The sequence below is a fragment of the Castor canadensis genome, chromosome 7 (genome assembly GCF_047511655.1).
Source record: "Castor canadensis chromosome 7, mCasCan1.hap1v2, whole genome shotgun sequence".
Classification (NCBI taxonomy): domain Eukaryota; kingdom Metazoa; phylum Chordata; class Mammalia; order Rodentia; family Castoridae; genus Castor; species Castor canadensis.
Window position 1 is genome coordinate 151,784,444 of NC_133392.1, and position 20,870 is coordinate 151,805,313.

A 20,870-nucleotide genomic window follows, 5' to 3' on the forward strand; every position below is an offset into this window, starting at 1 on the left:
AAGGAGTAGCACACAGCAGCTACCCTGTGCCTTAGTTCCTGATCAAGTGCTGCCCATGGACTAGCTCCCTCAGTCCTTCTAACAACTTGTGATGTAGGCGCGGTTACCACCCCCATTTTACAGATGAAGAAACTAGCACAAGAGGCTCAGTAATGTGTCCAAGGTCACAGAGCTAACAGTGGGAGAGCTGAGATTTGAACCCAGGCAGACTTATTCGTATCTGCTTGCCTTCCTATTTAAGGCAGGCAATGCCCCAGAATAGGGTGATCTACTTCCCCTCCAGGCCAGGCCTTAGGCTTCTGGCCCACACTTACTCTGCAGCCTGCCCCAGCCTGTGACATAACAAGGGTAGTTGTTGGATAGAATGGTGCCGGAGGCTGGGAGGTTGGCCAGCTGGATCTTGTTGGTCAGGGTGACGGAGCTCTCCAGTTTGAGCAGGGCAATGTCATTCCTGGGTTAGGAAAGAGGCAGGGCATGAGGAGGGGTGACTGTCCCTGTCCTTTTCCTACTTTGTCATCTTTCAGGATGCATTACTCCAGGCCACCCTGGTGGGAAGTGTGGCCAGGGCACCTTGAAGATGTACAGAACGTTTTTTGGAGGGCTCAGGGAGGGGGACACGGGGAGAGACAGTCTTATTCCACGGACCAACCGTGGAGTCTGCATCACCATCCCTGTGTCCCCTTAGCACGACCTGGACACGTGGTCGGTGGGAGCCTGGGGTACCAGAGGCCTGTAGGCATACTGGCAGGAGGCCCGTGTGCACCCGCAGTCTTTGCTTCTCCCTGCCCTGGGTCACCCCACCCAGGCAGCTTTGAGGTTGACTTCATCTCTAGAGGTTCAGAGCCTCCTGCAGGAGTTGCAGAGAAGGGACGGGGCTGACTGCCCTTGGTGGCCCTGCCGACCCCACCCCCTGTGACCCCTGTGCACAGTGACAGGACGCACCCTTGGGCAACCTGGTTGGAGTTCCAGTTCTCGTGCACCACAAATTTGGAGACCTTGACGGTCAGGGAACCGCTTTCCTGGGTAGAGAGGCTGTGCCGGCCCAGCACCACGCGGTAGGTCTTGGAATTGCTGGGAGGGCAAAACGGAGAGGTCAGCTCCCTCTTTTCCCTCCATGCAAGGACAACCCAATGTGTAACTGCTATGTGGGGCTTGAAGAATTTTCTTCCCCAGGGCAACCAGTTAGTTATAATATAACATACACAGTATGACACCATAACTGTAATAATTATAACTGTCCTATACTAATTATAAGCTACATCATGTAAGAAAAGTTGTACTAATGGAAACTCTGGATTATCATGGAGGATAATAACCTTCTGGGTTATTTCTAATTTAATCCTTCACCTCTCATTTTCAAATGGGAAACTAAGGTCCAGAGAGGAGTTGGAATGAGTCCAGTGAGAATCTAGAACCAGACCCAGGAGGGCTCACTCCCTGGTCTCTATCATTCCCCCAACCCCCAACACCTCATACAGCCTATAGATCAGGCGGGAGATGGAACCATTTCCAGCAAGGAGTCACACAGACCCAATGGACCCAAGAACGCCAGTGAGTTCCAGCTGACGTGAGATAAGCAGAGGTCACAGAGTAAGTGAGCAATGCTGCAGAACCTTTTCTTTCCCTTCTGGGCCTTTTTGATGGGTACATATGTTCTAATTACCTTTTGTCAGGCACTTACTAAAGTGCCAGGCCCATACCATCTCATTTAGTCCATATTAAACTGTTACCCCACTTTTTTTGTGGTGGTGCTACTGGGGCTTGAACTCAGTGCCTGGGCTGGCGAGGCAGGTACGGTACCACTTGAGCTACAACACTAGCCCTGTTAGCCTACTTTTTTCGGGCGATGGTACTGAAGTTTAGAGAAGGCATTTAAGTTGTCAAGGGAAAACAATTCCAAGCCAGAGACATCGTCTGATATTCCAAGAGGGCAGGAACTGGGCTTTCTCTCCTCCATTTCCCCCCTCAGGGCACAGGGCACTCAGTCCACACCATATATTGACATAGAATTGATCAACACTGAATTGTATAGATTGACTAACGCCTGTGTCTTGGCCAGGCAAATGGCGGCTTGCAAGGCCCCCTTGGGCTGGCACTCATTGAGGCCATGCTCTCGGAGATGCATGCCCACCACTAGGGTGAGCAACAGGGTGGGCTTGACAAAGGCAGTTACCTGACGCAGTGAGCCGCAGTCGCAACCCAGTTCTTGGCCACCAGGAAGCCTCCACAGGTGTGATACCACTGGCTGCCGGACTGGTACTGCAGGGAGGCCTGAGGAGAAGCACAGGTGCTCTGATGGCCTAGAGAGCCAGGCCTCAGGGTCCTTGAGAGCGGTACTGGGGCAGGGTGAGTGGGAGAAGTACTTGCTTCAGGTGAAAAACATAAGGGGGTGTAGCCAAACTTCAACAATCAAGATAAAAGCATTTTCATGCTTTATAGGATATAAAAAAGATTAACACAAAAATCCAAGATGAACAAAATATCAAAAAATTTAAATAGGCTGGGTGTGATGGCTTGGGAGGCTGAGGCAAGAGAATCACGAGTTTCAGGCTAGCCTGGGCTACATAGGGAGAGTCTGTCTCAAGAAACCAAACCAAACCAAACAATGCCTACCCCTGCAAACAGCCGCCATCATCTTAAATAGACTATTAAAAAGTAACTTGTGAACATCTCTTTGCAACTTGATTATTGTATTTTTGTATTATTCTTCCAACTCAATACATCTAAAACCAAACTCTTGGCTTCCCCCCAACTCCGGTACTTCCCCTCAGGCTTCCCCATTGCTGTCAATGGCAACTCCACTTTACCAGCTACTCAGGCCCCAAACCTCGTGCCCCACCCAGTATTTTAGTCTTGACCTCACTATGATTATATCAAGGTAAGAAAACATTTATTTCACTGATAATACTGATTTACCAATAGAGCAGGATTAATTTGCATGAGCAGCGCTGATTGGCTCCTCAAAGCACGGAAAATTTGCCTAAGAATGATGAATGCCTCATAGGAATGTCTACATTTGTAAGCTAGCATCTGATTGGTTAGCAGAGGAAGGTTGTGAATTTGTGTGTGAGGAAAGTGGGAGCTGGAGAAGGCGTCTCTTCCCACAACTCCAAGGTTGGCCAAGGCCACAGAAATGTATTTTATTGGTGAAGTTGCTGGTGCTGCCCTGAATGTCCATCAAGCCTCATCTTTGCAAGCATGATGATGGAAGGGGACAGGGGTGATGACTGATTAGTGGACTGCCAGGGAGGACAGACAGTGTGGTTGACTCACCTGCCAGGGCCAGCTGTTGGGTGTGGCTTCTTCACCGCCAACCACTCTACCCAGATGGGACAGGGAAGCGGCGAGCCCAGAGCTGAGAACTGTGAAAAGAGAGTGAATGCCAGAAGCAGTGACTCAAGGAAAGGAAATTATACTTGCTTCATACCTAACCCCAACAGGTCACAGAGTCCAACCTTCTTCTAACCGTAGATGCAGAAGGAGAAGGGAAGGTGGAGGGAGGAGGCCCCATTCCCAGCCCCAACAGGGGATGGGAAGCTGCGTCTCTGGGTGACAGGGCTTACCTCCAGCCACCAAGGCAGACAGCAGCAGGGTCCTGATCATGGTGTCTGAGAGGTTGTGTAGGCCGAGCGCTAGGTGAGCCCTGGTTTTATGAGTAGGCTTATCAGCAGGAGATATACTAGAAGTGTGCAAGATGTGGATTTTCTCAAAGCCCAGTGGAATAAAAGGCTGTTGTTCAAATATTTTTTTTCCATTTTCTTCCACCTGTCACCCTGGATGTACATTGAGAAAGATGCCAAAGCTAGATACTGAAATGTGGGTCTATCTGTTTTTTTTTTTTTGCTGTACTGGAGTTTGAACTCAGGGCCTCATACCTTGAGCCACTCCACCAGCTCCTTTTTTTTGTCTTGTTTTTTGGTGAAGGTTTTTTTCAAGATAGGGTCTTGTGAACTATTTCCCCGGGCTGGCTTTGAACCTCAATCCTCCTGATCTCTGCTTCCCGAGCAGCTAGGATTACAGGTGTGAGCCACAATTGTCTGGCTCCATCTACTTTAAAGAGATTATGTTGTGTATTAGGAGAAGAAAAATACAGGTTGTTGGTCCTTGGAGTTGCATTTTCAAAAGAAAAGATTAGGGCTGACACATTGAAGGAACTGCGACAGGGCTGGTTTAACCACTAGGGGGTAATCGATGACTCGGGAGTAGGGTACCATTGGCATCTGAGGGTGAAGAACAGAGAGGCTGCTGAATGTCCTATGATGCACAGGACACACAGGATTGTCCCACACCAAACGTCGATGTTGTTGTGATTGCAAAACCCTGTTCTAGGCCATGCCGTGGCTGTCAGCGTGGCCTGGGGTGAGTCCTGTGAGTCTCTAGGCCCAGGTTGGCTCTTTGTAAAAGAGCAATACATACCAGTGTCTTTCACAACATTCTGGTGAGGATTTGCAAAACATGGGGAACCGAACGAAGGCAAGACAGGGCCCACGACAGGGACTTAGCAGCCTGCTAATGGGACAAAGCAAAATGCTGGCGGAGCAGGGTCTTGTGAAGATGGATCAGATGCATTTCCTTGTCCACTCCCAGGACAACAGCGGTTTGTACTTCTCCAGTAACTGCGTCTTTGAAATGGGTTCAAAGCAAGAACTTCTTAGAAAAGGCAGGTGAGCCAACACTCACCATACACCATTTCTTATCTAACCTAAGCCTCAGAAAACCCTGTAGTAGAGTCCTTTATTTCTGAATGGGAAGCTGAGGTTCAGAGAGGTATAGTAAGTTGTCCAAGCTCACACAACTTCTAAGTGGCTGGATGAAGAGTCAAATGTAGGATGGTCTGATTTGAAAGCCCATTACTTTCATCTCTGGAGACAATATTCTGTATCACTTCCTAGTACTGTGATGATAAGCTCCTGCTGGCAGGAGAGGGTGGGGAAAATGAGAGGTTTCTTGATGGGTGTTTTTGCTCTTCCTTAGTCCTTAATTCTTCTTGTTGGGGACAGAGCTCAGTGCCAGGCAGCCTTGCTCTGTGGTCACAGACTCTACTTTTTGTCCCATCAGAAAAGCAGAGGGGAAAGTGGACTTCAACTCTTAAGAAGTAGATTCAAAAGCCTGGTGCCAGTGGCTCATGCCTGTAATCCTAGGTACTTGGGAGGCTGAGATCTGGAGAATCAAGGGTTGAGGCCAGCCTGGGCAAAAAATTAAGCAAAACCCCATCTCAATCAACAGCTGGGTATGGTGGCATCTTCCTGTCATTCCAGCTACATGGGAGGCTGAGATTGGGAGGATTGTAGTTTCAGGCCAGACTAAGCAAAAAGTACTTCATGAGGCCCCCATCTCAATGGAAAAAAAGCTAGGTGAGGTGGTGTATGCCTGTCATACCAGCTACAGGGGGAAGCAGACTGTGGTCCTGGAGAGCCTGAGCAAACAGCAAGACCCTATTTTTGCTCTTAAATAATCAGAGTGAAATGGGACAGAGGTGTGGCTTAAGCAGTAGAGTACCTGCCTTGTAAGCACACAGCCTTGAGTTCAAACCCCAGCAACACCAAAAAAGACAAAAGAAGAAATGGATTGGAGTCCTTGCCACTGAGTTTTGAATGTCATGGTTTGAACAAATCACCAGTCTCCTGGGCTTTAGATAAGAATTCAGACTTGACTGAAAGACTGTTGTATGAGTGAGACACGGTTAGAGGACTCTGTAATCCCTTGAGTCATGCAAAGCTGGGGGGGGTTGGGGTGCAGAATCCCATTGGATTGGATGTCAGACGACCCGAGCTCTGGTCCCAACATCCTATAAACACTTTGGACCCTCATTTGTGGTGTGAAGCAGCCCCAAGAGCAAAGACGCGTTCTGAAGTCTCACATTGCATCCTCAAAGTTAACGTGAGTGTGGCTGACTGCCCCGTGTATCATATAAAAGTAGTTTTGAGATGCCAAAGTGACCCTCAGCACAACAACAAAAAGTGAAATAAATAAATAAATAAAATAGTTTTGCCCGTGTGAGGCCTCGGAATAAACCCAGACTGGCACATGCCATGGGCTTGCTGTGTGACCTTGGGCAAGTCACTTGGGCTTTCTGGCTGGGAGTTGCTTAACTACAAAACAGGGAAAAGAACATATGCCAGGTTGTCTGGCCACACTGGTGTGAGGACTGCAAAGGGACACAAAACTTCATCCAAAAAAGATGGAAGCCAAAAAAGTCATGCATTGGGTCAGAAAATGGCAGAGTCTTGGAGTAGAGCTGCCTTCAGGTACAGCTGGCTTCAGGGCTGTGATGACCTCTCCAGGACTTGGCGTCTGTCTTCTGGCTCTGCTGTCCACCTTGAGGTTCACTCTCAGGCTCCACTGAGTAGCCTGGCGCAGCCGCAGGTTCTGCTTTCTTCCCAGGCAAGTTTACTACAGCCTCTGGTTCAGGGTTTCTCTACTTTGGAACTCCTGGCACTGTGCACTGGCTGATTCTTTGTTATGGGGACCGTCCTGTACTTTGTAGGACGCTTGACAACATCTCTGGTCCCCAAAATATCGCCACCCATTGCCAAATGTACCTTGGGGAGCAAATCACCTCCTCTCTCCCTTCCTCCCCATTTTGCTGTTGTAGCCTCACACTCTCTGGAGTTTAAAAAAATTTGTTTTTCTTGGTACTGGGGCTTGTACTCAGGGCCTCACACTTGCTAGGCAGGTGCTCTACCACTTAGCCACTCTGCCAGCTCCAGCCTTGGGTAGTTCTTGCCGCAAGTCCTACAAGCTTTCTGATTGGACCTACCTCTGGTCATAGGATCACCTTCAACCAATGACTGTGGTGGGAGAGGGGATGCAGTGCAGTGATTGGCCAGGCCTAGAGCACATGCTTGCCCTTGGCCCTGGGCAGTGAGGCTCCAGGCAGATTGCCTGCACCTGTGCCTGGAGGAGAAGGTGGCAGCTGGGGAGGGGAGAGCAAGTGGCCAACTTCCCTCTCTGGAGTGGAGCTCCCCACTGCTATATTGTTTGACAATGTGGCAGTAGGTCAAGTTCTTGACTGAGTTACGTCCTTGAGGTCTCAGTGGGGCCGGATGCAGCTGTGACATTCTCATGGGTTCACGACTCCTGCTGAGTGATTCTTCTGTGATATGGCATAGCTCCCTGGCTCCCGGCCTGGGCTCAGAGCGGTGCTCCTGTGTGGTGACTCTGGCTCAGATCCCTGATACTGAGTGATCAGGATGAGCAGTATAGTTCGGAAATGCAGAACTGCCAGCCTGGATCGGGGCTTAGCAGGGTCCCTGGGTGATTTTGTGCCAAAGCACATGTCATCTCACTGTTCATCATACAACGATCCCAATGCCATTCATCTCTGGTGATGGTGGTTAGAACTCAACAGCCCTCAGCACAGTAAATGTGCATCAACGTTTTCCCTCTTGGTCCTGTCCTGTGAGCCTCAGATAGCAGAAGAGCAGGGTAATTTTCAAGCTTTTCCACCAAAGTATCCCAGGAGATCAGGAGCAGGCCAGCTTTTCTCGGAAAGGACCAGACAGCAAATGTTTTAGGCCATACGGTCTCTGTCACAACCATCAGCTCTGCTGTGGTGGTGCCAAGCAGCCAGATGGTCATAGCTGTGTTCCAATAAAACTTTATTTACAAAACAGATCTGGTTTGCTATGAAGTGATGAGCTGGGGTCCAGCACACAGAATTGAGACAGAAATATGTCTGCAAGTCTCATTCTTCAGCTGGAAAGCTTGATTTGAATTTTGAGACTTTGTACTATAGCTGGGTTTATTTTAACATCAAGTTTTCTTCTTCTTTCCCCATCTTTACAGAAAATTGGTGCTTTGAGAAGGCGCTCTACATTTATTCCTTGCCTTTATATGGCTCCTGGCCAGCTATCACATGATCTCAATTTTTTTTTTGTTTAGCGGAACTGGGATTTGAACCCAGGTCCTAGCCTTTGCTAGGTAGGAGCTCTGCTACTTGAGCCATGCTCTAACTCGACATGGACCTTTGTAGACTCGTGTCTCAAGCTGACATGGGAATGAATTTCTGGGAACTGGCCCATAAAGACATACTGGAGGTGAGGCCAGCTGGGAATGAAACTGCCTCCTTCCCTAAGGGACAGCAGAGAGAGGGGGACTGGCTATTCCCAGGGCAGGTGTGAGGCAGTAGCAGCAGTGATGCCACCTAGCCACAAGCCTGTTATTTCCGTGGCTCCCATGGGAGACAGGTGTCCATTTTACAGATGAGGAAAACTGAGGCTCAGAGAGTTTCAGTGCCTCAGCCATGGATACTGCCAGAGTATCCATGAGCTCCAGAGTTCAGAGCTCTGGCCCGAGAGCCCCTGCTCTCAAGAGCTCAGGCTATTGGTTTGTATCCAGGTCATGTGGTGTGGTTGCCAAGATGACCCTGCTTCTTCACTCCTCCCTGTATCATTCCCTGTGCTCTCACAGTGTCCCCTGGGATAAGGAGGAGAGAGGTGAGCTCAGCTCATACTAGCTCAGCCAACCCCAGCCGAGCCCTAGACAGAGGGGCACAGCCAGCTCCAATCTTCAGGGGTCCCTAGGTGACCCCAACTGACCATAGTAAATGCTGTCAGCTTGTGCTTGGTTGATATGCAGCAGTATTGGGCCAACTCATGGAGTGGTGGAAGCCATTTGTAGACAGCCGGGGGGTGGGGCAGTGATTCTCCTCCCAGCTTCTGTTCCTCTGGGTTTGTTGCCTGCTTTACCCAGGTGCCTTTTAGCACCCCACAGCCTACACCCTCCTCTGGTCCCTGGATGGCATCAGCACGTGAGGGGTCTGTAGGCTTTAAAGCCTGGTGTCCCATCGCTAGCTGTGTGAGCTGGGTGAGGTGTTAAACCTCTCTGAGCCTCAGTGTCTTCATCTAGAAAAGGGGTTAATAACCAGGCTCTCTGAAGGTAGGTGAAGCCCTTGGTGGTGCCCGGAACACACAGGAGGTACAGCCACTGTCATTCCACACTCCATTGGCACGGAGGCTCCATGCCCCACCCCCGGGGAGAAGGCAGAGGTGGGAGGGTCAGTGCCCGAGTTCCTGGCCTCCCTCACTTCCAGTCACTGGTCTGCGACCTCCTGGACCAAGTGCACATCCCTGCAGGCAATCTTCTGCCCGTCCCTTACCCGGTGGCTCCAGCCACCACAGCTGCTGGCATGTCGTCTGAGGCTCCTGTCACTGCTGGCACATGTCACCACAAAGCACACCAATCTATCGTCTCACAGTTCCGGAGTTCATGGCTTATCTCACTAAGTCAAAGTCAAGGTGTCGTGGGAGCTGGCTCCTTCTGGAGCCTGGAGAGGAAGACCCCTCCTGCACCCGTTCCAGCTCCCCTTCCTCCATGTTCACACTTCCCTCTGTCCCCTGCCCTTATTCTCCTGTCTCTTTCTTTTTCTTCTTCTTCTTCTTTTTTTTGGGGGTACTGGGGTTTGAACTCAGGGCCTCACACTTGCCAGGCAGGTGCTTTACCACTTGAGCCACTTCACCAACACTTCAGTGATGGGTTTTTTTGAGATGGGATTTTGAGAACTGTTCACCTGGGTTGGCTTTGAACCTTGATCCTCCTGATCTCTGCTCCTGAGTAGCTAGGGTTATAGGGTGAGTCACCAGTGCCCAGCCATATGAACTCTTTAGTGCAAACATGTGCCCACAGTGACCACTTCTCTCTCAAGACCCTCTGTGGCCCCCCCATTGCCCTCTAATAAAGCCCCACAGCCCCCGCCAGGGCCCAAGTCCCCATGAATAGCCTTTGTTCTCTCTGTAGCGGTGGCTTCCTGGCACTTGCCCTTGTTACTGTGACCAGCTGTCTTGGTTTGGTGGGGAGTGTTCTGGATTTAGCACTGGCATTCCCTTGTCTTGGAAAACTCCACCCCCAGTCCAGGGCAAACCAGGGAGGCTGGGCAGCCCACCCTGTCCCTCATCTTACACTCAGACAACAGCAGCTGCTGGAGCTCCCTTCTGGGCAGTGCTCGACTTTGCTCACGCTGTTCCCCCAGCCAGTCATCCCTCTGGTGCCCAATAGGACTGGGCAGAACCGCAAGTAACTGAAAAGCTACGACACTGGCTAAAAAAACACAGATTTATTGTTTTCATGTAACAAGACATTCAGAGGAGGATGGTGGTTGGCCTTGGGTCTGTAGCTTGATAAGGTCCGAGCTGACATTCCCGTAATTCTCTGTTGGCCACAAGATGGCTCCCTCGGCTCCTGCCATCCCATCCACATTCAAGGCAGGAAGAAGGAGAAGGCATGCAGCGTGAACTGTGTCAGATCTCCCTTACAAGGAAAGAGTTGGTTTTCCAGCAGACCTTTTCCTTATGTTGTAGGGCAGTAGGACACGGTGGTCAAGGGCATGGCCTCTGGAGCCAGCTTACTAACATTTGGATCCCAGCTCACTACTTTCTAGTTCAGCCCCCGGGGAAGTCACTACCCCTGACGATAACAACCTGCCTCACAGGGTTGTTTTTGGGAACTGAGACAAACCTACCCAACAGAGCCTGGCACATGCTAAGTGCTCATCGAATGTTAGAGGCTACTTAATTATTATACCCTATAGGCCAGGTCCCCTAGCTCCCTAGCTACGAAGGGCCTGGGGACAAGGAGTGGTGAGCATTTACAACCTCCAGCACAGACACAGGCACGAAAGAAGGTGGCTGGGGATGAAGTTTGGGTCAAGCAACCAGCAGTACTTCTATGAAACTTTAAGGTGCAGTTAGGACACCACCACCTCCAGGAAGTCATCCTGGATTCCTGCTGCCAAGGACACTGATTAAGTGTCCCATTTCTGTCCTCCTGGTCAACGCTCTGCTCATGGACTGTCTCTGTATCTCTTTTTTTTTTTTTTTTTTGTGGCATGGGGGTTTGAACTCGGGGCTTTATGCTTGCAAAGCAGGCACTGTATCTTGAGCCACACCTCCAGTTCATTTTGCTCTGGTTATTTTGGAGATGGAGTCTGGAGAACTATTTGTCCAGGCTGGCCTTGAACCACAATCCTCCCAATCTCAGCCTCCCAAGTAGCTAGGATTATAGGCATGAGCCACAGACTTGGTTTTTGAGTTTTGATTTTTGGTCTTGCTGTGTAGCCCAGTCTGACTCTGAACTCTGGATCCTCCTGCCTCAGCCTCCTATGTGCTGGGATTGCAGGTGTGCACCACTATGCCCAGCTCTGAGCCATTCCTGCCTTGTGGGCCCAATGGCTTGTTGAGTAAATAAAGTCATTCCTGAAATCCGCTGGGCACCCTGGGATGTAGGAGCCAGGCCAGGGTCCCCACCTCTGTGATCTCAGTGTGGCAGGGAAGGGGACAATTCATGTGTCAATCACAGCTATAGCTGAGGGCTCTCCAGTGAGGGGGTTGGAGGCTGGGGTGGGGGCCCCTGGTGGATCAGCACATTCTCGGGAGCAACATGGCTAGGAATGTCCCTCTCTGGACACTGGACACTCATGTTTTTGGTGTCACTTGCCCTCCCATCAGCCTTCGAAGGGTGCTGTCTTCCTGAGCCTCTCATGGCTAATGAATTGCTGACTCTTGGCCCAGTTCTTCCTCTCCCTAGGCCTCAGTTTCCCCACCTGTCTCACGCAGTGACCAGCTTTGCTTGTGATTCTGCGTGGAAACCACTGTTTTCTCAAGCCTGTGTCCTTGAGGGCAGAGCTGGGAGTCTCCTGCTAGCTCCTCCCTGGGTCAGGCTCACCAAACCCTTCTCCAGTCAGAGGGCACCGGGGTAGGTCGGGGTGTGGGGGGCTTGGTGGGACGCTCCTTCCCCAGGGGGCCAGTGGTTGTCCCTGAGCTTGGGCCTCTCTGGGCTGGCGAGGCTGCACCTGGGGAGCCCCGACCTTCCACCTGCAACTGGGGGCCTGGAGAACCCGCCAGACTCTGCTGCATAGGCAGAAGAGAAGCGGTCTCATTAGGGTTGAGATGAGATCCCCATCATCTCATTGGGGATGGAGGGACAAGTGTCTGCAGTGTCCTTCAGCCTGTGCCCTTGGGCTGCCCACATGGTCTAGTCCCTCCCTCCAAGTCCCCCACTAGAGCCTCAGTGGGGACCCCAGAGAGCTGGGAGCCCAGGGGAGTTGCAAATCAAGGTGCAGGCGGGGGGGGGTGGCAGGAAGTTTATTGGTGTTGCAGGGATGGACGCTGAGGCTCCAAGATGCGCATCACAGCTGCATTTTCTAGAGGAGCAGAGGACAGTGTGAGGCCCTCTGGGATGTGCCACCTTCTGGGGTAGCACAAAGCACTGAGGACAGGCCAGCCTGCTCCCTGCCACGGGGTCTGGGCCTCCGAGCATTTCAGATCATGCATCAGAACACATCTGGGCCCAGTGGGAAAGCCCCAGTCCAGGGCACCTCCGTTCCCCACCCTCTTAAGCTCTGCTCCAGGGAGCCCTCCAGAGCTGCCGAGTGAACGAGGGTGGCAAACGAAGGAGTGGGTGAGTGGGAGAGGCCTGGGGTGGCGGCGGGGAGCACGCACCTCATTGATCCAGCCGATGTAGGCGGACACGCGGGTGAAGACTGTGGGCTTCTTGAGCGTGTTGCAGCCCAGGGAGGACCCAAAGCTGACGATGCCATGCACCTCCCAGGACCCACTCTCAGCCTGGCAGTTCAGTGGGCCACCTGAGTCCCCCTGCATCAGGGCGGGCAGGCATCAGCCCCGGGTCTCCCCAGAGGCCCACTGGGAGGCCCTGAGCCTGGTCACGGTAAGGGAGGCTGAGGACATGTGTTCTGAGGCTGCTTTGTCCTTGTTCTCAGGGGCCCTGGAGTGGCAGGCTAGCTCTTGGTTTGCTGTGCAGTGGTGTGCTGATGACAACCCTCTCTGTGCCTCAGTTTTCCTGACTGCTAGGTCACCAAGTCTAAGCCTCTGTGAGAGAAGTGTGGAGGACAGGAGTTGGGACAGGGTAGGAGGTTTGGAAACTGGATGGTTCCTGATTGTCTTAGATGTTTGGTGGCTCTGGTCAGGGTCTGAGTCTCCTGTGCAGCTAGTGGCCTGTGGGTGAACTTCTATGCTGCCTTTCTATGGTCATTAGACTCACTCAGTCCTCACACTCATCCCGTGAAGTAGTTATCATGGTGCCATTTTATGGATGGGAAAGCTGAGAGGTTCGGAGAGTTTCAGCAGCCCGCCCAGGTTTATAGGGCTATAGAGTTCCAGCACTAGGACTTGAACCCAGCTCCTCACGCTCAAAGCTCCACTCTCACCAGGCACTGGTGGAGGAAGGGTCAGGGAGGGGGTGGGTAGGGGTGGCGGTGTTGCCCTAAGCCTGCAGCCCACCAGGCTGGCTCTCCTCCCAGGAACGGGGTGCCCCCCATCTCTTTTGCCCACTTGGCACTAGAGCAGGGCTCGGCGCTCACGTTGCAGGCGGAGATGACGCCGTCACCCCCGGCGCACACCATGGTCTTCTTCACCTTGAAGCTCCACCAGTCCCACCTGGAGCACGTGTCGTGGTCCACCACGGGCTGCAGGCCCTGCTGCAGCTCATCAGCAATGGGGCCATCGGCTGGGGAGAGAGAGTGGGCAGTGATCGAGGAGCCAGAGGCCGGGGACAGGACACGGGTGATGGATGAGCTGTGCTGCTGCCTGTGGGAGCCATGCCTGTGCCTTTCATCAGAAGGCCAGCGTGGGGAGAAGGGGGGAGACAGAGCGTCCCCAGGACACCTGCACAGTTGACTTGTCTTTGATTTGAATTCTGTGTTTTTTGGGTTTATTTGTTTTTGCAGAGCTGGGCTCAAACCCTGGACTTTGCACAAGTTAGGCAAGCACTCTATCACTGAGCTGCACCCTGACTGCCAGATTCTGAGGGGTTTAATTGTGTATCTCTGCCTTTGGGGGTCTCATATTAAAAGGTCTTTGTCCCCCAGGATGTTTGCATTTCCTTTTTTTCTCTTTGGCGGTACTAGGGTTTGAACTCAGGACCTTAGGCTTGTGGGGCAGGTGCTCTACCACTTGAGCCCCCTGCATTTCCTTTGAATTCTTGCGTTTAACCTTTCACTTCAGCTGGAGTCTGTTGGGCTCACGTGTCTGTCACCTGACATGTGCGTGGTAAATATTAGCTGTCATTATCACAGAATTTAAAAAGATGTGAAATGGTTTCGGCAGGAAGGGGAGGTGCTGGGTGAACGTGGGTGGCAGGCTGGTGGTGCTTCCTCCAGGAAGGCTTCGGGGATTTCTGGGGGAATACTCACTCCAGAGGCGTCCCCAGCCGGTGACATAGCATGGGTAGTCCTGAGGCAGCAAGGACTCCTCTTCCGGCAGGCAGGCCACCTGGATGGTGTCACTCAGCTCCACAGGCTCTGCCAGCTTGATGAGGGCGATGTCATTGCTGGAAAATCCAAAGTGGAGAGCTGAGTGGGCAGAAGGGTTCTGGCCCCTCCCACCAATGCTGCCGAGGTGACCAGGGATCCTCCATAAACATCCTGACGGCCGTCTGGGGACAGGAGGACAAATGACCCATGATCCTGTTAGCCCTGGCTGCTCCTTCACATGTCACCATGTGACACGCTTAACAAAAGGGACCCGAGAGAAAGCCTGTTGAGTGGGTTCCACACCATTAGGAAGGAAGCCATCACACGCTGGAAATGACAATGACAGCAGAGGGGTGCGTGCAGGTACATCTTTAATATTTTCTGTTACCAGAATGTGAGCTGGCAACTTGCACAGACCTGTTTGATCCCTAGTTTTGTTGTTCACTGTGCTGTGTGACCTGAGACTTTTTCCTTAACCTCTCTGAGTCTTAGTTCCCAATCTAGGACTTCTGTGAGGATTAATAGGCGATGACATGCAAAGTGCCTATTGCCATGTGGGCATACAGGTGGCACTCAATAAGGGTGAGTTCCCTGGCTGGGAGGCTTCGAGTAGGACCCCACGGGAGCCCTGAGTCTCTGTTCCTTGTGAACCAATGGTGGGCACAGGAGGGGCATCTGCCTCTGCTTTGCACAAGACAGTCATCTCAGGTCTGTGCAGGGTGGGCATGGGGTGCCCAGGCTCTGTGGTGGCGTCTCAGGGACCCTCCTGTGGCACTGGCTGGGACCCTGTGCTGGGAAGGTGGCACTCACTGCAGCAGGAGGGAATTCCATTTCTCGTGGACATAGATGGTGTCCACGTCCACGTACAGGGAGCCCTGCTCGTCCTCCACCGTCAGGTCGTTCTTCCCCAGGGCCACACGGTAGGTCCGGGTGTCGCTGGGCAAAGGAAGCAAACCAGATCAAGGTGGCCTTCTGCCCTACCAGCTGAGGGGCAGAGAGGAGCTCAGGGCCATGTTGACCCAGCCCTGTGACCACTGTGGGCCTCAGTGGGGGGAAGGGCCTGTCTGTTCCACTGACCTTTTCAGGACGAGGGCAAAGGACAAGGGACTTGGGTCCATGTGGTAGCAGCCTGGGCATCCTGGCGCTGTGGCTCTCTCACCTGTAAGGTGGGTGGCACTGGAACTGCCCTCCCAGGGCTGCAGTGGGATGAGCGATTTCAGGCTGTGTTGCTTCTTGCCTCCATGTGGCATCAGCCACCTGACTGTCCCTGCTTCTGTCTGGCCTTCCTCCTGTCTGTGCTTTTTGTTTTGTTGTTTTTTGAGTCAGGGTTTTGCTGTGTAGTTCAGGTTGGCCTTGAATTCAAAATTGTCCTGCCTCTGCCTCCTGAGTGCTGGGATTACAGGGGTGCACCACCATGCCCGGCTTCCTCCTGACTGTTCTTAACTCAGCAGTGTGAGTTTGCTAAAATAGAGGCCAATCACGCCCATCCTCTGTTCAAAGCCTATCGGCAGCTCTGCCTCACTCAGGGTCAGAGCCAGGTTCTTACAGACCTGCAAAGCCAGCCACCTGTTTCTTCTCTCACTCCCGTACCCACTCTTCTCCTGTCATAGCCCAGTGCTTTGTAGGATCCCTCCTTTGCATGGGATCATTCTTTCTCACCTGTATCATCTTTTCCCAGACCCATGAGTTTCTCCCTCCCTTCTCTCACATCTTTTCAGAGAAGTCTTCCTCAGCTCTCTCATTTTGAATAGAACCTCCTCAGCAGAGCATGGTTGTGCACGGCTGTAATCCTAGCTACTTAGGAGGTGTAAGTAGAAGGATCACAGTCTGAGGATGAGCCCTGAACAAAAGCATGAGAATATCTAAAGAGCAAACTAAAGCAAAAAGGACTGGGGGCAGGGCTCAAGTGGGAGAGCACCAGCCTAGCGAGCTTGGGGCCCTGAGTTCAATGCCAAATACTGCTCAAAATAGAAGAAATCGTACCTCTTCCTGCTTTTCATACTCTTCCAGCCTTATTTTTCTTCATTACCACTTGCCATACTATGGACACTGTCTGATGCTCTGCCTTCTGCTAGAATATAATCTCCCTAGAGCACTGCTGTGTATCCCGGTGCAAAGTAAGTACACAAGAAAAGTTTGTTGACTGAATAAATGAACAATGGAGTTACTGAGTGTGCAGTAGGTCCTCGATAAGAGCAGCTTTCTCGGTTGTCACTGCTGGGTGATGGGCATCCCCAGGGGCATTTGTCTGCTCACCTGATGCAGTGGGCAGCAGTGAGGACGTAGCTGCTGGCGATCAAGGTGCCACCGCACGTGTGCCTCCATGAGTCATCCTTGAGGTACTGGAGCGAGATCTGCAAGAGACACATGAGGCTGTGTCAGCCCTCAGGGGGCCCCAACCCCGGCCCCCGCATCCCTTCCTCCAACCCCGCCGAGGGCTCACCTGCCAGGGCCAGCTGTGGGGCTTGGCATTCTCACCTCCCACCACCCTGGCTGACAAGCTGGGCAGGAAGCTGGGCACTCCGCAGCTGGAGGCTGGGGACACAGGAGCAGCACAGGTGAGTGGGGCTGGCCTCCTCCCGGGGAAAGGGCAGATGGGGTGGGCAGAGGGGCTGAGCACAGACTTGGCAGCTGGACGGACATGGGCTCATGTCTTTTTTTCAATATTTTGGGTTTTTTGGTGGGACTGAGGTTTGAACTCAGGGCTTCACGCTTGCAAAGCAGACACTCTACCTCTTGAACCACACCTCCAGTCCATTCTGCTCTGGTTATTTTAGAGATGGGGTCTTGAGAACTATTTGTCTGGGCTGGCCTCGAACTGCAATCCTCCCAATTTCTGCCTCCAGATGAAAGGACTCTTAAGAGTCCTAGAAGTGCTCTCATTTGGATCTACAAAGGTGAAGTAACTTGCCTAGGTCTGACAGAGTGAGTAGCATTTAAGCCAGGTCCCTTGGCTTCTAATCTGGGAGAATGCCACCAAAATGGGGGCACAAAGAATCCGCAAAGAAGAGATATGACTGGAAGAGGCAGACTCTGCTGGTGCTAAAGTGAATCCAGAGTGAGGCTTTTCCTGCTGGGCCGCTCTGGGCTTTCCACGCCTTGTCTCTGATCCTCCGGCCCACGCCATGTAGTAGGTGCCCAGTGGGAAGCGGCTACTCAGTAGCTGGACCCACACCGAACCCCAAAGCACCTTTCCTGGAGTGCAGAGGCAGGAGGCCAACCCAGTCCATGCCTGCTGCTGCAGCTGGTCCCCACCCCAGCTTACCGCAGGCCAGGAGCGCAGCAAGGACTGTGACGCCCAGCATTGTGCAGGTGCTTGGGACCGACTGGCTGTGGAGGCCAGGCAGGGGCACTTAAAGGCATGGGGGGGTGAGACCCCCAGGTCAAGGCGGAGCCAGCCCTGGGAAGAAACCTGTTCCAACAACGCCCTTTCCCTGACCTTGGCTACTGTTTGATTTGGGCAGGAAAGGGATCTGCTGGATGTATAGACTTCGCAAATGCCTGAGATGGAGCGAGTTCTGAGAGGCAGGGTTTTTGGGGGGCTCTCCTGCTATACACGGGGCGTATTCTGCCCCTACTCATTCTTTTATGGGGTACCTACTATGTGACAGGCTGTGTTCTATACTTCCGGCACTATTTCACTTCATTCTTTCAGCAAGTGCTGCTATCCACTCCTTAAAGACAAAGTGTGGTGGTACACGCCTGTAATGCCAGCGCCCGACTGCAGGAGGATCGTGAGTTCAAGGCCAACCTGGTCTATGTAGTGAGTTCAAATCCTGAACTCACTTCTGGCTTTGAAGTCAGACTCTGGCTCACCTGGGGCTCCCAACCGCTGGGATTCACTGCTTCCTTCCCTCTCTTTGCAGCACCATGCTGACCTCTGACCTTTTCTTCCTCCCTCCCTCAACTTCTGTGGTCTGGGCTTAGTGCTATCCTACACTCACCCCAGGGCTGAGGGGGGCTCTCTGGTCCTGATAGCGGTTGATTGTCAAACCTGCCAAGGTCTCCCCAGCCTAGGGGCCAACACCGTAAGCAGAGTTGCACACTGAGCAAGGTGACAGGTGTGGGAGTGAGCGTTGTCAGGAGGCAGGAGGATGCCTGGACTCTGTCTTGGCCAGTGACTGACTGGATGACCCAGACCTTGGGCCTCCTCTGTGGGCCTTAGTGTCCTCCATGTTTGTTGAATGATCTGGGATGATGAGCAGCTGGGCTTCTGTGTCAGGTTACACTCAGAGGAACAGCAATTCCTTAGCAATCGGCTCGCTCATGGGCACTTGTCTGCAGATACAAGCACACAGGGTCAGGTGTGACCACACGTGTACACACCAATGTCACACCTGTACCCAGGCTGCTCACAGCCACACATAGAGGGTGGGCTGCACACCACATGTGCCACATAGAAAGGGTCACAAACACCGGTGGATGCTGGGTGAGCAGTTATTTCTGGTAGTTTGCAGAGAAGCTGACCTTTTCAGAGGGAGGTTCTGTCACTTTAGGGCAACTTTCTTCTTTTGAGACATCTAGCAGGAGGGACCTTGTATGTAAGGCAATGACAACCAATTATCTTAAGAGAGACCCCAAGTTGACCTTTGGGGGCTTCAGAAGGAAAACTTGGCACCATTCCTTCCTGGCTGTGTGACCCTGTGCTCACGACTCCACATCTCTGTGCTTCCACTCCCTCACCTATAAAGTGGGGATAAAAACGGTACCTGCCTTCTAGGATTGTTTCAAGGAGTACCTGACATGCGATAGGCACTAGATCTGTGTTTGCTGTTATTGCTATCATTTGGCTCTTATTTTATTTTTTGACAGTACTGGGGTTTGAACTCAGGGCTTCATGATTGCTAGACAGCTTGCTTGAGCCATGCCTCCAGCTTATTTTATTTTTTTGAAACAGGGTCTTGCTATGTAGCTCAGGCTAGCTTTGAACTCACCATCCTCCTGCTTCCACCTGCCAGGTGCTGAGATTATAAGCGTGCACCTCCATGCCTAGATCATTATCTGGTTCTTAAAGCTTGGTCTGGATTGTCACTTGGCTCTTTTGCCTCTGTCAGTCCTTCATCAAAATGCATTAAAACCTTGTTTTATGACTGCAGAAATATAAAGACAAATATAACTCAGTTTGGATTTTTCCTGCTGATTTTAAAGAAATCGAAACATTTTCACAGGTCCCTCAAGATACCATCGGGCGCTCCCAAGTAGACGAGGGGCTGGCTGTGGCCATTCCCGCGTGAAGTTGGCTGTGGCTGAATGGCTCAGCGTCCAGGTGTGTTCTGTGAGTCAGTCTGGCCCTGGAGGGGCAGCCAGGTGAAGATCATTCTCCCCTAGGGCAGCCGGGCAGGAGCAGCTGCTGCCTCTGGCTGTGCACAGCCGGCGCCAAACCCTCCCATCCCCAGCCCTGGTGCAGGAAGCAGCTGCTCATTCCTGTGTCCCACCCTGTGACACCAGGTTGGCCGACTTCTTTTCTGGCTGCAAAAACAGCCCCAGGGGGCTGACATTCAATATCTACGGAAGACAGTAATGAACTCAGTCTCCCACATTCCCTGAGCACCTGCCATGTGCAGGCCCTGTACTGGGACCATGCACACAGAGATGAGACCCTGTTCAGCACCAAAGGTGCTCCCTGCCAGCCAGGGTGAGACGTGGTCCTTGGAGAGATGACCCAGGGCTAGGGCTTTGTCTGAAGTGAGATTAGTTCTGGGCCGGAGTTTGGTGGGATAAGGTTCCTTTCTATAGATTCTGGGTTCAGAACGAACTGGAGAACGTGGAGTGAGGTTGCTAGAATCTCCACCTTCATCCGCTGAACCCCAGGATTCCTGAGGCCTACCCTGGAGCCTTCCAGGGCCAGGCCAAGGTGGAAAAATAACGACGAATGGCCATGGCAAAGGCTAGTGGTCAGATGTCGTGCTGGGGCCCTGGGAAAAGCAATGCCAAGGTTGGGAAGGAGGGGGACGGGGTGAGAGCCTGAGAAGCGGGCAGGTGCCACTGACGGAGCCAAACTGTCTGGCTGCTGGGACAGGATTCTTGGGTGGCAGCTGTTGCCTCTTAGATGAGGCCCACTAAGGGGGCAGCTGAGGAGCTGGCAGGGTTCCCCTCAGACCACCCCCTCTGGGGGTTCCCAGAGGGCCTGGGGGCTCACTTAGGAATTAAGAGTTCAGAGAGGGGGCTGGGGTTCAAGGGCATTGTGTTTGGTAATGGGGCTGGGGACCCCATGTGGGGAGGCTTATGGGAGGATGGGGGCTGGGAATGGTTTTAAGGAGCCCTTTCTCTCTTGGCTCCTGGGTCACTTTAGGCCTCTTCATTCTCTGCTGGGGCTGGCAAGTGGGGGTCTTGTGCAGCCTGAGGTTGAGGCCCGAAGAGGCTGAGCTCTGCTGGTGAAGGGCCCTAGCCTAGGACAGCGACCCCCTTTCTTGGATTATGGGGTCACCAGGCCAGATGGGCTCCTTCATTCCTTATTCCACGAGCAGTTCAGGATGTCTGGTGTTCTTCCCTCTGGCAAGGGTACTGAAGGGTGGTAAACTAAAATCTTGTGTTGATGGTGGTGGCCTCTCAGCCATTGGGTAGCAAGTGGGGGTGGTGCACCCCCCCAGGAAATACACCTTCGGGACGCTGCCCCCCAATGGCAGGTCTGAGGAAGTCAGAGAAGCAAGGGATAATCTAGCTT

General features: G+C 52.5%; 2 protein-coding genes across 2 annotated transcripts; both read right to left on the reverse strand.

The window, feature by feature from the left end:
* Positions 1–291: 291 nt before the first annotated feature.
* On the reverse strand, positions 292–3,603 carry LOC141424892 (chymotrypsin-like elastase family member 2A). Its single transcript, XM_074079621.1, has 5 exons — positions 3,564–3,603; positions 3,274–3,362; positions 2,174–2,271; positions 943–1,071; positions 292–451 (listed from the first exon to the last, which is right to left on the reverse strand). The coding sequence occupies exons 1-5, from the start codon at positions 3,601–3,603 to the stop codon at positions 292–294; spliced, it is 516 nt and encodes a 171-aa protein (XP_073935722.1).
* A 6,450-nt stretch (positions 3,604–10,053) lies between these two features.
* On the reverse strand, positions 10,054–19,430 carry Ctrc (chymotrypsin C). The gene is made up of 9 exons (XM_074079623.1): positions 19,389–19,430; positions 18,151–18,358; positions 16,650–16,741; positions 16,463–16,560; positions 15,017–15,142; positions 14,147–14,283; positions 13,316–13,461; positions 12,438–12,590; positions 10,054–12,139 (listed from the first exon to the last, which is right to left on the reverse strand). The coding sequence occupies exons 1-9, from the start codon at positions 19,428–19,430 to the stop codon at positions 12,125–12,127; spliced, it is 1,017 nt and encodes a 338-aa protein (XP_073935724.1). The 3' UTR covers positions 10,054–12,124.
* Positions 19,431–20,870: the final 1,440 nt, after the last annotated feature.

Coding starts and splice junctions, on each gene's coding strand:
- LOC141424892 (XM_074079621.1), bottom strand. CDS start 3,603: ATGATCAGGACCCTGCTGCTGTCTGCCTTGGTGGCTGGAG. Junction 3,363..3,563: donor GTCTGCCTTGGTGGCTGGAG/GTAAGCCCTGTC, acceptor CTCTTTTCACAG/TTCTCAGCTCTGGGCTCGCC. Junction 1,072..2,173: donor ACTGCGGCTCACTGCGTCAG/GTAACTGCCTTT, acceptor TTGCCCTCCCAG/CAATTCCAAGACCTACCGCG.
- Ctrc (XM_074079623.1), bottom strand. CDS start 19,430: ATGGCCACAGCCAGCCCCTCGTCTACTTGGGAGCGCCCGATG. Junction 16,742..18,150: donor GAGCCCCCCTCAGCCCTGGG/GTGAGTGTAGGA, acceptor CTGTGTCCCCAG/CCTCCAGCTGCGGAGTGCCC. Junction 14,284..15,016: donor TGGAATTCCCTCCTGCTGCA/GTGAGTGCCACC, acceptor TGGATTTTCCAG/CAATGACATCGCCCTCATCA.